Source organism: Pelodiscus sinensis, chromosome 1 (assembly GCF_052426305.1).
Source record: "Pelodiscus sinensis isolate ZL-2025 chromosome 1, ASM5242630v1, whole genome shotgun sequence".
Classification (NCBI taxonomy): Eukaryota; Metazoa; Chordata; order Testudines; family Trionychidae; genus Pelodiscus; species Pelodiscus sinensis.
The window spans coordinates 66,105,910-66,122,311 of NC_143052.1; the positions used below are offsets into that span (position 1 = coordinate 66,105,910).

The following is a 16,402-nucleotide window of genomic DNA, read 5'->3' on the forward strand; positions in this document are numbered from 1 at the left end:
GATAATTTTTGGGAAAAATGGCACCCCTTGAAAATCAGGAATAGTTCACTAGGGCAAGCAAGACATGAGGGAACTTCCTCTTGAGGCCTGAAATTTGTGGCTCTAATAAGGAAGAAGTCTGTCTGAAGTCTTGTAATACATCCTGACAATGTATTTGAGCCTTAGTTTATGCCTACTTACCATTTCTATATGGCTCAGGGGTTACACCTGTATTGTACTGTGTTTCCTCCTCCAGATTCCAAAACTATTGGGGTGGAAAAATTAGAACATGCAACAGGAAGTCTCAGATATAGCCCTGGGGAATCCCTCTGTAACAGCAGAGTTCACTGTATTCTGATACAGAAAAGAAACTTCCCTTGCACTGGCACTGAAAGGATTAAAATACATGGCTTGAACTACTTTCCTGCATTCTTCCCAAGCTGATACCTCTTGGTCCTGCCATTTCATATCACCTATCACTACTGTGGGTGCCACAATGTGCTCACAGGTGATGGCACAAAACATTCTGTATCCAGTAATGATAATCCTCAATCTCTCCATATTCTGAGACCATTTTTCCATTTATCTCAAGTGTGCTTTCTTTCTGTATTTATATCACATTCAGTCTAGTCCTGGGCACATACTGGAGGTTCCTGCTGCCTTAGATGTGGTCATCGCTAATTAATGTCATTGGTTTCAACAAAGGGATTTTGTAGGCATTTTCTCCAGAGATGAAGGTAGCAGCCAAAGATATTGGCATTTTCTGTGATTATTACCAATGCTAATCCTTTATTGGGACAACCATCTTTCCCGTTCTCCATCTTTTCATTTCCCTGAGCTAGTGACTTCTGTGATATACCTGCCACCAGTCCATCAGGAGCCATGGGACACCATTTTAGGCAAAATTAGCTTGATTAGTTATTTATCAACCAACAAATTACTGGCTATGTTATATCAACTGAGTGCTTTTTCTCTAGGTTTGTTTTTCCAAGGAAAAACAGTCATGGTCCAACAGAATTTTCCAGATCACTGTAATAGCTTTGGTTTCTGTAATGGCACTATGGTAAGAAATATATTAATCATACATTTTGTTTCTTCTTTTCTCCCTGTAAAATCAGATTCTGGTTGTCCATAAACAGAGGGTTGAAATAAACATTTTCAATTAGAATTTGAAACTTCTTGCAAGATCAGTTGTAAAAAATGCTTCTTCTTCCCTGCTAATACTGAGTGTATAGAATACACTCAATTTAGTAAGCTGATAATACATGTGACTGTCAGTGTGGCAAAATCAGCATATTTGTCTCTTGTATAAAGGTTGAACTTTCTGCTTTTTTATTCTAAAAGTATTCTGACTGTACAGTCCTAGAAAAGGGTCAAGAATATAAGAATATTATTACTGCAGTGTGCTCAGCCTATGCTGTAGTACTTTTGACAAGGGGAAGTTGAGCAGATGTTCTACTGCATTTATGAACGTACTGTTACCTTAAAAGTGATCTTCCCACATTACAACCCTTCATCCCATATTCTGAAAGGAACATATCAAAATGTGCAGGGTCTCTTATGCCAACTAAAAGCCTGATCTAAATTGAGTCAATGAGAACCTTTCCATTAATTTCAGTAGGCTTTGGAATAGGTTGTGCATGCTGTTTAGATCCTGTTAATACTGTGTGTGCATCAAGTGATGGGTATGAATCTACTGACTAATTATCTTTTCACAGTGCCATGGCAATATCCACTCTTTACATACTTAGCATAGAAGAGCAAGAGGTTAACCCAAGTCCCATTGTCAGGCAAGTAGTCCAATTATTAGAATTTCTGTTTCAATAAACAGCATTTGTAGATATTTTGTAACTAATCATCTTTCTTCTTCACCAGCAATGCTACAAGTTCCATTACACACCCTCTCTACACCACCACTGCAGGTACTGTATCTGTTACTCTTACATATGCTATGCCTGCAATTTCTGTGCTGCTGCAAAAAGTCAAGAGACAAACAGCACAACTGAGGAGTTCGTTGTTCTTTGCAGCGCTCAGTGACAGCACAGCTTCCTCAGCTATGACACCCAGCATTCCAATCCCCGAAGTGAATTTCTGTGACATCTTGCCTTGTGACAAGACCTATTGCTGTCCAATTCATCAAACACATGGGAAAAACCTGAGATATCAGTCAATGACCGCAAAGGAGGAAAGTAAGTTGAAACGTGAATTCTTATTACAATTATTCTTGTACATTTTTTTTGAGATTTCAAAATCAGTGTCCTGTCCTATCTTAAGATGAATTGTGATTAGCTCATTTGAAAATCCTACTGGATGACCTAATTGCAGGGGAGCTGACAGCCTTTGCTCCTGGAAGGGGTGGAGGCCTCAAGTGGAAGGGGTTGGGCTAGGTGCAGCCAGTCCTCTGTACTATCCGGAATCCCCCTCCTCCCCCGTCCCCCCCAGCTCTCAGAGCAGTGTGGAGCACCTGCCTCAATGCTCCAGCACCAATTTAAAGGTAACAGGGCTCTAGCACCACCGCTGCTACTGCAGCAGTGGCTGGGAGCCCTAGGCCCCACGGCAACTGCCCTGTTTGCCCCTCTCCGTCAGTGGACTTGTCTGTCTGCATCTTTAGGCGCTAATCTATAACATCAAACTGAGAACACTTCTTACTAGCCAGTTATACTTAGTTAATGTCCCAAAGTGAAGCTGAGAGCAGTTTCACTTTTAAAAGTTCATCAGATACTTTTGACAAAGAATTACCAGCATGTGGTGGTGAGAGTGAAGTAACTCACTGATACAGAACTGATACGGTTCCAATGTGATATTTTTCCCAGGGCATGGATAGTAATTTCACTGCCACAAAAGTGAAATGTAAAGTAATAAAAACAAAAGAGTTTACTCCACAGACAGAGTTTCCCATGAGCTCTCATCTCAGAGCTGGGATTCTGAGACACTGAGCTGTACAATGAAGTAATGCTTGGTACTAAAATAGATTTCTACTATATATAAGCAATAAAGCCTGGAAGGATAGGTAGCAAGAAAAAGTGGCATTTGGTAGCTGCTGACGCTGTAACATGTAAACAAGGCCTTAACCTGGCAAAGTTTGAAGACTTGATTTTCTCTTTACTTCCAGACCTTAAAATCATCAACACTTAAAAGAGAATGTTGGTACTTTTAAACCAAACATTCATTCTCCTTTCTTCCCCTTTTGCTGATCTGAAACTTATTTGTCTTAGTGATTGGCTAAAAAAGAAGTAGGACTGAGTGGACTTGTAAGCCATTAAATTTTCCTTTTTTTATTTTTGACTGCAATTATATTAAAAAAATCTACATTTGTAAATTGCTCTTTCATGATTTCGAAACTGCAATACAGAACTTGTTTGAGAGGAATTGAAAAAACTAATTCTTTTGTTTCTTTTTACAGTACAAATATTTGCAATAAAAATAATATAAAATGAGCATTGTATGCTCTTTGTTCTGTGCTGTAACAGAAATCTGCATATTTGAAAATTTTGGAAACATTCAAAATATTTAAATAAATTGTATTCTATTTTTGTTTACCAGTGTGATTAATTTTGATTTTTTTTTAATTTTGCAGTTAATCAAGATTATTTTTTTAGACATTTGACAGCCCTGTTGTTTTCAAATCATTGCTGCTAGAAGGTTCTGGATCTTATGATTCCAGCTAGGCTAAGTCCTCTAAAAGCCTTAGCTCAAAACACTACATTCCGAAGGACAACTCTGAATGATTTGTATTACTTTGAAGCTTGAATGAGTATCAAGATTTCCTTAATGAAAATACACAAATCTAATTTAAAAATGAGAGAAAAAGAAAAAACTATCATCCCCATCTGGGTATCTTTCACATTAAGTGATGAGATCACATTCATACCGCAGGAAAAAAAAAAAAAAGATGCACAGAACAATACCTACTGTGGGAATCTCATGCTCTAAATAGCATGAAGTGTGGCTCCAAGAGTGAAAATCTGCTCAGCACACAAGCTACTCAAATATCTCAAATCTGCAGCTAACTTAATGGGGCTGAATGGATTTCCCAAATGGATCGTAATAATGTCAATAATCCATCCAACTGTAGAGAAAATCAACAAGCAGCTTAATGTAGCTGTATCCAAAACTAGAAGGAAGAAGTTGAAAAGACCAAACATCTGAAAACTAAACATGGGGAAATAATCAAAACAAATATTGTATATTTTAAAAGGAGATATTTCAGCAGTGTAAGACAATAGTCACTGAAAGTGACAGCTGTTTACAAAAACAGTAGAACTGAACGTATCTGGAGTGCATTTCAGTGGGGCCTTTCCCTGGTCCACAGGTATACCAACACTTTGTGGGTGCCAACAGCAGTGCATACACTGCTGAATGCACAAATGCTTTCAACACATATACTATCTATGTACATCTCAGATTTGCTTAAAATGAATATTTGTGCTAGTGAGATTCAATTCCTTGAATGTTTGTGGACAGCAGAAACAAAAGCATGTCCAAGCAAAGCCAAACCAATTCATAAACAATGACAGCAGATATTCACAGATTATGTTTTATGGTATTTGCTTCTCTAGCTGAACTTGATTTATTTTTTGGTGCATTTAGTCGAATAGGACCGTAGTTCCTTATTGTTTCCAGCCTAGCAGCTGCTATGGCATATCTATTCATGCTAACTATTCCTCAGGAAGAGGGACTGTTCTTATTTTTTAACATAATGTTGTCATTTCCTCTGTTCTTATCAAAAGATAATTGCTCCTCACAGAGCTCAGTCTGTGCAAAAGGTGAACCACAATTTTTATCTGTATCTGACCCTATTAGTTTCCTTCAAATGTTGTCATTTATGGATTCATAGCAATGGGCAGCATTAGCTCACCATAATAATGTTTTTCATGCTCTGTGAATTAATTTAGTGAATATCCCAGAACATCAGAAGATTTTGGAAATCCCAGTGAATACCAAAATGCAGGACAATGTAGCACTTTAAAGACTAACAAGATGGTTTATTAGATGATGAGCTTTCGTGGGCCAGACCCACTTCCTCAGATCAAATAGTGGAAGAAAGTAGTCACAACCATATATACCAAAGGATACAATTAAAAAAAATGAACAAATATGAAAAGGACAAATCACATTGCAGAACAGGAGGGGGATGCGGGGGGGCGGGGGGGGGGGGAAGGAAGGAAGGTAAGTGTCTGTGAATTGATGATATTAGAGGTAGGGAGAGTGGGATGTTTGTGAGTTAATGGTATTAGAGGTGATAATTGGGGAAACTGTCTTGGTAATGGGTGAGATAGTTCAAATGTTTAAGTCCTTGTTGGCAAGTGTCGAATTTTAACATGAATGACAGTTCAGAGGATTCCCTTTCAAGTGCAGATGCACTTCTTGGTAATTTCTGATTCTTTGGAATGATGTTCTATGCCTCCAAACGTAACTTTAGAATCCCTTTTTCTGCATTTCATTCTGATTCCACCCACACACAGAATAAAACAGTAACTTCAGTGGGTGAGGTAATTTTTCTTTGTATTGAACCAACATCTGTTGGAGAGAGAGACAAGCTTCGGAGGTACACGGGGCCCTTTCTCATTTCTGTATATAATGTAGGCAGAGCACCAAAAAACTAGAAGACATAGGTTCCCAACAACATAAACGGACCCCCTCAAAATAGTGAAAACTAAGGCAAATAAATTCACCGTTGTCCTAATTCTATGTATCATTCACCTGCTTAACTGAAAAATCTAATGCTTTCATCATCTCCTACCTACACAGTCCATGGTGGAACTGCTCCAGAGTTCCAGCTTATGTAGTGCTGAGCCAGGAGGTTGGCATGTAGGAGGGGGTATGGGCTCTGAGGTGGGGTCAGATATGAGGGTGCAGGAGGAGGCTCTGGGATGAGGCAGGAGGTGAAGTCTCTGGCGGCAGGTAGGTCTGGGAATGAGGAGCTGTACTGTAGGAGGGAGCTTTGGGATGTGGTGCAGGAGGAAGTGCAGGGTATGGATTTCAGGAAAGAGTTTGAGTGAGGAAGGGGGTTTTGACCACAGGCAGGAGGTAGGGGGAATGTGAGATCTGGAAGGGGACTCAGGATTGGGGTAGAGGCTTGGGGAACCTCAGGTGCTGGGTGGCACTTACCTCAGGCAGCTCCCAGGAAACAGCGACATGTCCCTGTGGCTGCTTGGCACAGGAGCAGCTGAGAAGGCTATGTCTGCTACCCATACCCACAGGTGATGCTCTTGCAGTACCAATTGTCGTAATAGCTAGGAGGGCACCCTTGCTAATCACATCTGCACAGTTGCACTGTGTTGGGAAGTGAATTAATATCTTCTACTTTCTCTGCTACAACCTACAAAAATATTCCATGCTTAGTGGAGAAAATCTCTCCCACTTGGTTATGTTTGATTTTTTTTTCTTACATACTGTAGAGTTTCAAAAGCTCATTTCATTCTACTGTCTACCGTTCCTTTTCCTTTGTATGCACCTTGCTCTGAATGAAGCTGGTTTGCATTTTAAATGAATCTGTCATTCATGGTACATGTACTTTGGTGGTCTGTCATTTGAGATGGAAAATGTTGCTATCTGTCTTGTGTTGATGTTTTTCTATCCATTTTTAATATCAGAATCATTTGTACAGGGAAATCAGTAATATTGTCCTCTCTGACAAGAAACAAAAATAACGCACCACAAGGGAGAAGATTGATGGAAAAACCTGACCTTGGAATTGACTGTAAGTCCTCCATTTAACAGAAATACTTTAAATACATAATTAAAAAAATTAGACTGCTTTTGTTTGAATTCCTGATGGCCTGGTTTATGGGATTTGTATTTATAGCAGGTTATTATAGGAAATAGGCACTTGGGAATCTGTAAAAATATCTATAGTCCACTGTAATTTTCTCATTGAATTAAATTGCGTAGAAGTATTCATTAGACTTTTCCAGATCTCCATGAAAGCCCCTCTAATGATGTCTTTATCTTAGCACTGGGCATGACTTGCATAAAGGTAGGCCTGCATATGATGAACTCTTTTCAGAAGTTCTCTTGCATTGCTTTCTCCGTTTACTTAAGGAGGCAAAGGACTTGACGACAAGTCAAATTAATGAAATGTGTGTTATACGCAGTTGTTTTCCCCTCTCTCCACAATGCAAATGACTACTCTTAATAGAGGCTTGATCCCCTGAGATCCTGAGCACTGGGCCCAATGCAACAAAGAACATAAGCTACTGAATAAGCTCATTTGCAGCAAAGGGACCAATCATGCTTATGTTAAATTCCTGCTGAAGTGTAGGTGAGCTAGGTTGGCTGCTGCTGGTGTCCCGTCTCCAACACTAGTGGAGACTAACTGCTGTTCAAAAGAGTTGGGGAATTTGTGCAAAACTTTATGATGAAGATAAAGGTCAAATCTCTTAATGTAACTAATGCCCCTTTTTCATGGTTGCACAACACAATCGATCCATTCTCCACGAAGGAATCCCTGTGCTTGCAGCTCATAGTGGCAAATAATATGAGACTGCACACTGGCATTTGTGAAGCATGAAGAGCATCAGTACTTGTGTTGAAGTTAGATGGTGTTTTGTTTCTAGCAACAGCTTGTTTAAATAGGAATCAGTGTGAGGAAGCACTGACATTCATGTCAGGAGACCTGGTCTCTCCTAGACTTACTGTGGGACCTTGACAAATCCTTCACCTCTCTGAGGCTGTCCCCTCCCATCCTGTGACTTGTCTGCTTAGTGGTAAGTTATTTGGGTTATGGACAGCGTGGTGCATGTATGTACAGTGCCTACTACAATTGAGACCCTGATCTTGGTTGTGGTCTCCAGCACTGCTGTAATACAAATCATAATGAAGGGATGGTTACTACTCCGCTAGTTCTTTAAGGCAAAATCTTGGACAATCTAGCTAAGTTACGTATGCCATCTATTGCCATAGTATCTGAACACCTCACAGTCCTTAGTCCTCATGACACCCCTGTGAGTGAGGGAAGTACTGATATCCCCATTTTACAGATGGGAAGCGGAGGCATGATGACACTAAATGACTACCTCAGTTTCCTCCAGGAACCCTATGGTGGAGCAGGGAATTGAGCCCACGTATACCAAGTCTCAGGCTAGCGGTCTGACGACGGACTTTCCCTCCTGTCTGATATCGGCTTTCTTCCTCAACCTTTCTGGTAGTGGCAGTTGTCACAGTACAAAGCACCTGTGTTTCCCCTTCCCCACCCCCAACAGCTCGCACACTCTAGGCTCAAGGCTCCTCAGCTTTCACTTCTCTTTGATAGAGATCTGCATGTCTCTCCCTCCGAATCTGGGTATATTTTCCAGGCTACACTGTTCCCTGCCTATTCCTCCCCAGCACAGTCAGTGACTGTGAGAGAGACTCCAGAGAGACAGGAAACAATGTAATTGCCACAGTTACAAATTACCCACGGCTCTCTAAGTAAGCACTTTATTCTTATGGTCAAAGCATTACAGAGAAAACATCTTGTAAAATATAAAAGAACCTACGTGTGTGCTAATAAGCACACCTGAGATCACCCCCTGACTCCAACAAGGTCTCTGATTGGTGATTAGTCCTTCAAACCCCACACAAGAGATTTTCTTGTGATCACCAATTGCCAAGCCCTACCATTCAATACTCAGCTCCTTTATGAGTTGGTAAGTGCCTCCTTTTTCCAGCTGTGGCTTTTGAAGAGGTAATCAGACAGACAATAGGCTTTTCTTCAAAAAGGATGACTCAGAAGGTAAATAATTTGTACACCCCGTTTTCACAAGTGTTTTCTAGGAACCCCCCCTTGACCAAAAAATTGGACTTGATTTGTCTATTGTTTTAAAAGAGTTCTTGGAAGCACATAATATTTCCCAATATTACGTTAGTCCTGGTCTCCTCCCTTGCAATTAAAAGAAGTTACATACCATCCCATAATAATACATAAATACTTGTATCTTTAGTACAATAAACTTCTAAGATAGTTTAACTTAATTCAGTAAAGTTTTGTCCAGGATATTGCAGGTTATTGTCATATCTGTCATGGCTTATGTGATGTAATTTTTGACGTTTGTTCAATGACCAGAATTTTGTTTAAATTCTGTCTCAAGATCTTACTACATTGCCTGTCACCCCTAAAATATGCAATTCAGATCCAGAATCTTAACCAAGTTTAAACTGCCACAAAGTCGGGGGAGGTTGGTTTGACCACATGTTTCAGTTCAACACATTCTAAAGAAGAGGAAGAGTCACAAAGCTGAGATGTGAATTCCCCAAAATCTCAGGAGTGAGACCTGGAGGGGTTGATTTAGTGTTCCAGTTTGTCCTAAATTTTTAAATTTTAGCTGATATGTTTTTAGAACCACAGTTTAATTAGTATGTCAGGCCAGGTCTACACTAAAGGGTAAAGATTCACAACTCCAGCTTTGTTAATTACATAGCTAGAGTCAACGTATCTTAAATTACATTTTCTCGCCAGCCACACAGTGAGAGGTCGATGGGAGCAAACACTCCCATTAACATCCCTTACTCCTCGTGAGGAGCAGGACTACCAGTGCCAACAGAGAAGCCCTCTCAGTTTGAATTAGCTGGTCTTAACTAGACCTACTAAATTGAACTCCAGAAGATCGACTGCAGCAATGTCGATCTTCTGTGTAGTGTAGACATGACCTCAATGAATATGTACCTATGTTCTGTCAGATAGGTTAAATATAGTATCAGATACTATAGAATGAAACATTTTCTGTGGGGATTCTTAGAAAAGAAATTCCATTCCATTCTGGATCATTTCTGTAGGAAAAGGAAATGATTTTTAAATTAAGGGCTGGTGTGTGTCAGCTGTATCTGTGCATAAGCGGTTCCTGTAAGGGAAAATAAATATGCAGATTCACTTTTTTATTACTTGCACTGCCTGAACAACTCTACCTCAGATGCTGTTCTAGGAAAATGTTTTAATATGAGGTGCCCAATATGTTGCCTGTGGAATTCTGTTGCCCGTGGAATTTCCTCTTAACTGCAGAACAAGGATAAAGCTCATCAGCTGAAGGTTTCTATTGCTGGTGAACTGAGACCTGCATGAACTTCTACCATGAATAATAAGGGGCTGGGAACTACTGAGTTAACTGCAATGTTATTACTCTCTTATTCCAAACTCCTGAAGTAATCCAGAAAAAAATGTTCCCAATGTTTTTAGGGATTGATACAACAGTCAGTTCTATGCAGATTTTGGAGACACAACAAAAAATTGACCGTCGCTATTGTAGTAAAGGTCTACAGTGCAGGTGTGTAAAGCATTTTTTACATTTTATTAGTGTAATGAGGTATGAAGGTCATTAAGGTTGGTGATTGCCTGTCCTTTCACGTATTTTGATGAATATCCATTGCAAATATTATAGTTTAAATGAGACTTTTACAAGATAATCTATGATTTTTTTCTTAATACATATATAAGTTCAAATTTATGCAGACAAACTTCATTAACTCTTTGGTGTTAATATTGTCCCTTTACTGTTGCCAACATTTAGGTCTGGAAATTACAGCTATGTTATTCCTGTTAACAAATACACACCCATCAATGTAAAACTCTCCTTGGAAATCAAGTGAGTACAGTGTATGGAAGTGTGTTTGTAACAAAATGCGCTCTACGTTTTATATTGAAGTTGCTTCTGCCTGATTTTTCTGTACCCCAGATGAAACTCATACCTGTATGGAAGCTAGGACAAAGGCAAGGCATAACTTAGTCTTTAAAATAGCACAACAGCGGGATATATTCATCAGACTAGTACTGGCATTATGCACAAGGCTGAATTTCAACCATTGGGTCCAAATTCAATAGATACTGAAGCATATGAATAACTTTACTCACTGCACATAAGCATTTGAAGGATTGGGACCTTCTTAAGAACATAAGAATGCCTATATTGGTCAGACAAAAAGTCCATCTAGCCCAGTACCCTGTTTTCTGGCAGTGGCCAATGCCAGGTGCCCCAGAGAGAATAAATAGAATAATTTATTGTGATTTTTAATATAGAAAATTGTAATTAACTATAAAATAGTCTTTGTTCTTTTCTATGCCATGGGTCACAGCTTAAATGATATATTTCTGGGGGTGGAGGGTGACCGGTAAAAATAGAAGAGTAGAACCTTGGATTCTTTCTTTCTCTTGAAGCACTACGGAGCCATTAATAGTCTTTGAATGCAAAGTCACTCTTGGAAATATTTGTTCCCATCAGTCACGAAACAGAAACAAAAGGGAGGCTTTCCAGGAAACCAGCCAGGTAATGCTTTTCTGAATTGTAAGGCTAAAATGAAAATTGAGGCAAACTCAGGAATGCATGTTGAATATCCTTGTGAACCTGATCCTGAGAGGTGTTAAGCAGAGAAATAATTTGTAATTAGTTTTAGCCCTGTCAAATCATTTGGCACTTCTTACAGACATCCCTGCATGCATCTTTCTGAGACAACCTTGATACCAAAATCACATAGACTACTGGTCTCGGTGATGCATTCAGAAATGTCTTTAGGAAGTGCCAGTATATGTTATAGATGAGACAATAAAACTTTGAAAAACTTAGTCATAACTCACGTGTCTCCTGGATGTCTCTCCCCAGTACAGATGATGGGAATATTTGGGTTCTAATTCTGTGAAAGTGGGGTGCTTGCCTCCCTTCTCCAGCAGAAGGCCATCCTGTGGTGATCAAAGCATGGAGACATGTAGTGGGGGCAGGGACAGGAAGGCCTACACTTAGGAACTCCAGAGTGAGTTGAGGAGGGCAACAAATGCAAATCAATGAATCTCTAGGCTCAGTCAAGTCTCCACTTGTGGTGCTTGAAAAATACCAATGAAAAACTGATATAAGTGTAAACCAACAGACCCTGGCCCTTGGCAAGTGGGATTAAACCTGGAAACTTAATAGCTAAAAGATAGCTGGCTCTTAGCTCAGGCTGTAGAGCAGACTTCGCTCTCCCCAGTGGTCTCATTGCTTCTTGATTTCACAGGATCATCACCCTCAAATGATTCTGGAAAACACATTAGGTCAAATTCTGCTCACAAATCTAATAGCGTTAGTTTGCATTTCCACTGGTGTAAATGAGAGTAGAACTTAACTCTTTAGGGTGAATCGGTTTGCTATGGCCTGTTGCAAAAACTAAACTAATGATGCTTTAAAGCTTCCATTGGCCTTTTGGGGAGGGTGGCTTTTTTCTGTCTTCATTTTTCCTCTGGCCTCTGTAGACTCACTCTTGCATGAAATGCACATTATATTACCAGCTACCAGCATCTGAGCTATAACTCACCACTGGTGCAGCTCTGTCAGTGGTAGATACCTATGGAGGAAGATGTAACATGATGGTCATGGTAGCAAATCAGAGTCCCACATGGTGGTGAGCCCTACCCTCTCCCCCGACTCTGTCCATGCTACTGCTTCTACTACTAGTGAATTATGGCTTTATGCTGAAATCCTGGCTCCACTAAAAACAAAGATAAAACTGCCATTTAGTTCAGCTCGGCCGGGATTTCACTTATAAAGCAATCTGGAAAGAAGTTTACTGTGTCTAGGGAAGAATTATTTCCATGTATTCTCTGGGGACTTTTCCCACCATTCCAGCCAGTTGGAGATCTGATTCTGCACTCACATCCAGGAAAGAGTACAGTACCTTGAACTTCCCATTAACTTCCATGAGAATTGAGGCAGCTCAGTACCTTGCAGGAATGTATCACAAGACAAGTGTTAGAATGGAATCCAAAGGGAAAGAGGAAAAGGGGACATCCCAAACCAATAGGGCGACGAAGCTGCCTGGATGAAGTAAAAGCAGCTGGTTTAACATGGGGTCAAATCAAGACTATCGCTAAGGATTGCAAGAGATGGAGAATGATTGTGGAGACCCTATGCTCCATTAAGAGTCCAAAGGACTAATAGATAGCTAGAATACCTTGCAGGAATGGTTTTATAGTCTTCATTATACTTGCTTGGAAGTGTGTCTTCTAGCTTAAAAAAGGGTGGGTGTGGGGGAATAAAGGACAGAAAATTTGGAAAAAATTCAAGGGCAAACCTACATGTAATGAACACTTAAGAGTCATAGTGGGCCTACTGAACATCTAATTTTAGCCGGTGGAACATAAATGCTCTTCACATCCTGAATTCTTAAGTGTTATTAAATTGCATACTGGCTGCTGTGCTAATCATCTGGAGCCCTGTCTTTCTCCTCCCAAATGTGCCCAAGATGACTTTCAAATATCATTGAAAAAAGTGTTGGTTGCTGTGACTACACAGCAAGATCATCAGGCATTGGCAATGAAGATCTTTTGACCTCCAGCTGTAATTCCAGCAGTCCCTGAATCTCTGAGTCAGACCTAGAGAGTCTCCAAATCTGCCCATGTAAGGCTGTCACTGAGACTGACTGCTAACAAAGGTAGTCAGGCGTCATGTGTCAACTTGACATTCACATCATAGGACTGAAGCTAACTAGTTTGACCCTCAGGTAAGAAACTGCTTCTAGCAGCAGTAACATTGAGTCATTCAAGGTTGGCATGAGTCAGAATAAAAATACTGCCATTGAAAGTATTTGCTTTTAAACTTATTTTTCTGAAGGTAGCAAGATTTTATTCCCCAGTGCTTCGTAGACCAGCAGTTAGTTTGAATGATTTCTGCCTAAAATTTATATTGTGCATAATGTGCTACCTCTGCACCAGAGCAAGAGAGGAAGCTGGGACTTTATTGATATTTTTAATGTCTATTAGATCCTTGAATGAAAGACAGCATGTGAGTGCCAAGTCAGATCATTACATTATTCTTGCTGGAAAGGAATTGTCCCTGTACAATCTCAGGTAAAAGTGTTAGAGCCAAAATACGTGACTAGCGTTTGTATGTGGTGGAATGTTACATCACAGGTAAAATCAAAACATCTTCTTGCAAAAGTCTAGAATGAAGAAACTGCCTTATTCATAGAAGCACAGGGTTAAGAATACATAGAAGCTTGGGCACACCCAGAGTATTAATCATGCTGTGGCTTATTAGTCAGCAGAATCACAGTGTTTATCACTACTGCACTTTACACGTTGCAGAGCATTTTAGCACATCTGTAACAATTCTAGCTCCTTAAGTATGTCTAGGCAGCAACATTATTTCAAAATAACTAGCCTTATTTTGAAATAACTTAGTCCGCGTCTACCCAGCAGGCAGTTATTTCGAAATACTGTCAAGCTGGAGGACTTCTTATTCCAACTCCTGTAACCTTCATTGTATGAGGAGTAAGGGAAGTCGGAGGAAGAGTGCTCTATTTTGAAATAAGTGCTGTGTAGATGCTCCCAATTTTGAAATTAGCTATTTCGATATAAGCTATGTAATTGCCATAGCTCAACTTGTATAGCTTATTTCAAGTTAATCCCTGCTGTGCAGATGCATCCTAGAGGAGTCTAGAGAAGCTCAGTTATTCACGGTCATCTGAGAATGCTGGGAGCCAGATGTCTGTCAATTCCAGTTCTGAGCTGATTGGAACAAAATCCGTTCAGATCATTAAAAGTCAGCACTTTCCTTTTTTCTTTAAAAAGTATTGAATTCTTTTACTGTGGCTATCCAGCCTTGTTATCACAATGACTTATACTTCATCTGACAGTGAAATGCTTTCATTGCCTATCCTCTATAACTGAATGTAAAATGAGGTTATCAAATTTATCTCTTTCTATAATTCATTGTCTAGGGATATCAGCATATTTGGATTCTTCCTGTGACTTGGTGGTATGACAGTGCATATCATTTCCGTGTAGCTGCACCGGTAAGCCTTTTTCAAATGGGAAATACACCAAAAGAAAAATGACATTATAGCTCTGATTAATTTTTACATTAATCTGCTTTATTTTTCTCCTGCAGGATCTTGCGGATTGCTCCACAGATCCAAATTATGCCGGGATCTTTTTTACTGATTACTACTTCTACTTCTATCGACACTGTAACTAAAATATTGCTGATCATTCTGTTTATTGGGGGCTGAGGGGAGGGTGTGGAGGCGGAGAGAAGATAATACTCATGGTACTAAAAAGAGTTTTGTCTTAGTAAAAGTTTGCAAATGAAATGTGATGTACAGAATGTTTCCTAGTTTTTGTTTTACCATTGACTTTTAGACAAGTGGGCAAAAATAAATATTTGTCTGTAGTCCAGGCTCTGCATGTCCGGTCATTACTTGTAAAAGGACATGATTTCTGAAAATCAATGGAGAGCTTGATGTGTAGATATTAAAGGGTTCAGCTCTAGTAACATCATAAGATACGATAGATGGAGAAAAAATAGTGGCATTCTAATATGCTTTAGACTGTTCAGAAGACTTTGAGATAATAAAAATATCAGTTGCTATAAAGACTTGTTTTTGTCCTACAAACATCTATCTATTGTGTGCCACCTTCTTTATAGAGTGTATGATTTCTACATAACAAAACCCTTGTTATGGTGAAGGTTGTACAAGTGCAAAATGTCATTGATGTAATAACGACAAGTTTAGGAAATTGTCAGTGAACCCCTCATTCCATGGTGCATCCTCATTTCTGTGTCATATGGGCTAGTACACCCTGCTAACATCACTCTCAGCAACAAATGTGCAACTTTAACAATGATGTCATTACTAGAATGGAGTGTATGTTTTAGACATGATATTTTGTTTTGATCTGTTCAGCAGAATATATCCTTGGATATTTTTGGAGCATGTCACGGATCCACAAGATCTGTGCTGTGCCCCAGCTTTTAAACTGTTCCTTCAATGTGCCATGTCCCCCGAAAGTTTCCCCTCTTTTGCCAGGGCAAGCCACTAAGCCTCAATGCCTCAGAGGCTAAGTTGTATGGTTTTCACTGAGAGAACTGGCCAGCGAATCCAACTGAGACAGACTCTGCATTCATATACATTTTGTTCTCATCAGGGATCAATTCATGTCAGCAACTATTTGCAGTGACACCATGAAACCTTTTCAGAACAGAGTAGGGTTTATTTGGCAACTAGAATACAGCATTAGGAAGGCTTTGGGTTAGCTTAGAGAAGCCAGGGTTAAGATATTGCCTTAGCCTGCATTTCTTTGAGCTATGATGCTCTAGGAACCATCTTGGATTCCTTTCTGTCTGGCTATGTCCCTTTGTCTGTCAGTCACAGGTCAGACCTGCTGTGTGTCTCCAAAGGTCAGCTGCTGATCCTTTCCTAAGTTCACATATTCTACCTGCCAGAGTTTCCAGTTGTTAGGTATTAATTGAGTTACCATTATTTTTCTTCCATACATATGGTCAGGTTCAGCTTGTCATTGATGATCTGTTCATTCCACCCATTTAGCCCTCTGTATCAAGGGGGTTGTAATCCCTAGTCAAGTAAGTCACTTTCATACATAACACTCATTACATAATTACATTTTTACTTGACTTTGACATAAATTGCATAGCCTCAGTTCTGACTCAGCCTAGGTCTGGTGGCAGCAGCAGCACTGTAATTT

At 39.8% G+C, this 16,402-nt stretch overlaps 1 protein-coding gene across 1 annotated transcript in view; it reads left to right on the forward strand.

The window, feature by feature from the left end:
- MYRFL (myelin regulatory factor like) overlaps nucleotides 1–15,375 on the forward strand; it is a 54,889-nt gene extending 39,514 nt beyond the window's left edge. Inside the window, exons 16-25 of the mRNA XM_006121596.5 lie at nucleotides 957–1,042; nucleotides 1,698–1,769; nucleotides 1,855–1,901; nucleotides 2,007–2,168; nucleotides 6,590–6,682; nucleotides 10,133–10,220; nucleotides 10,464–10,538; nucleotides 11,108–11,216; nucleotides 14,638–14,712; nucleotides 14,808–15,375. Of these exons, the coding sequence (XP_006121658.4) occupies nucleotides 957–1,042; nucleotides 1,698–1,769; nucleotides 1,855–1,901; nucleotides 2,007–2,168; nucleotides 6,590–6,682; nucleotides 10,133–10,220; nucleotides 10,464–10,538; nucleotides 11,108–11,216; nucleotides 14,638–14,712; nucleotides 14,808–14,894 (894 nt within the window). The 3' untranslated portion in view covers nucleotides 14,895–15,375. The remainder of the gene's footprint in view (nucleotides 1–956; nucleotides 1,043–1,697; nucleotides 1,770–1,854; nucleotides 1,902–2,006; nucleotides 2,169–6,589; nucleotides 6,683–10,132; nucleotides 10,221–10,463; nucleotides 10,539–11,107; nucleotides 11,217–14,637; nucleotides 14,713–14,807) is intronic.
- Nucleotides 15,376–16,402: the final 1,027 nt, after the last annotated feature.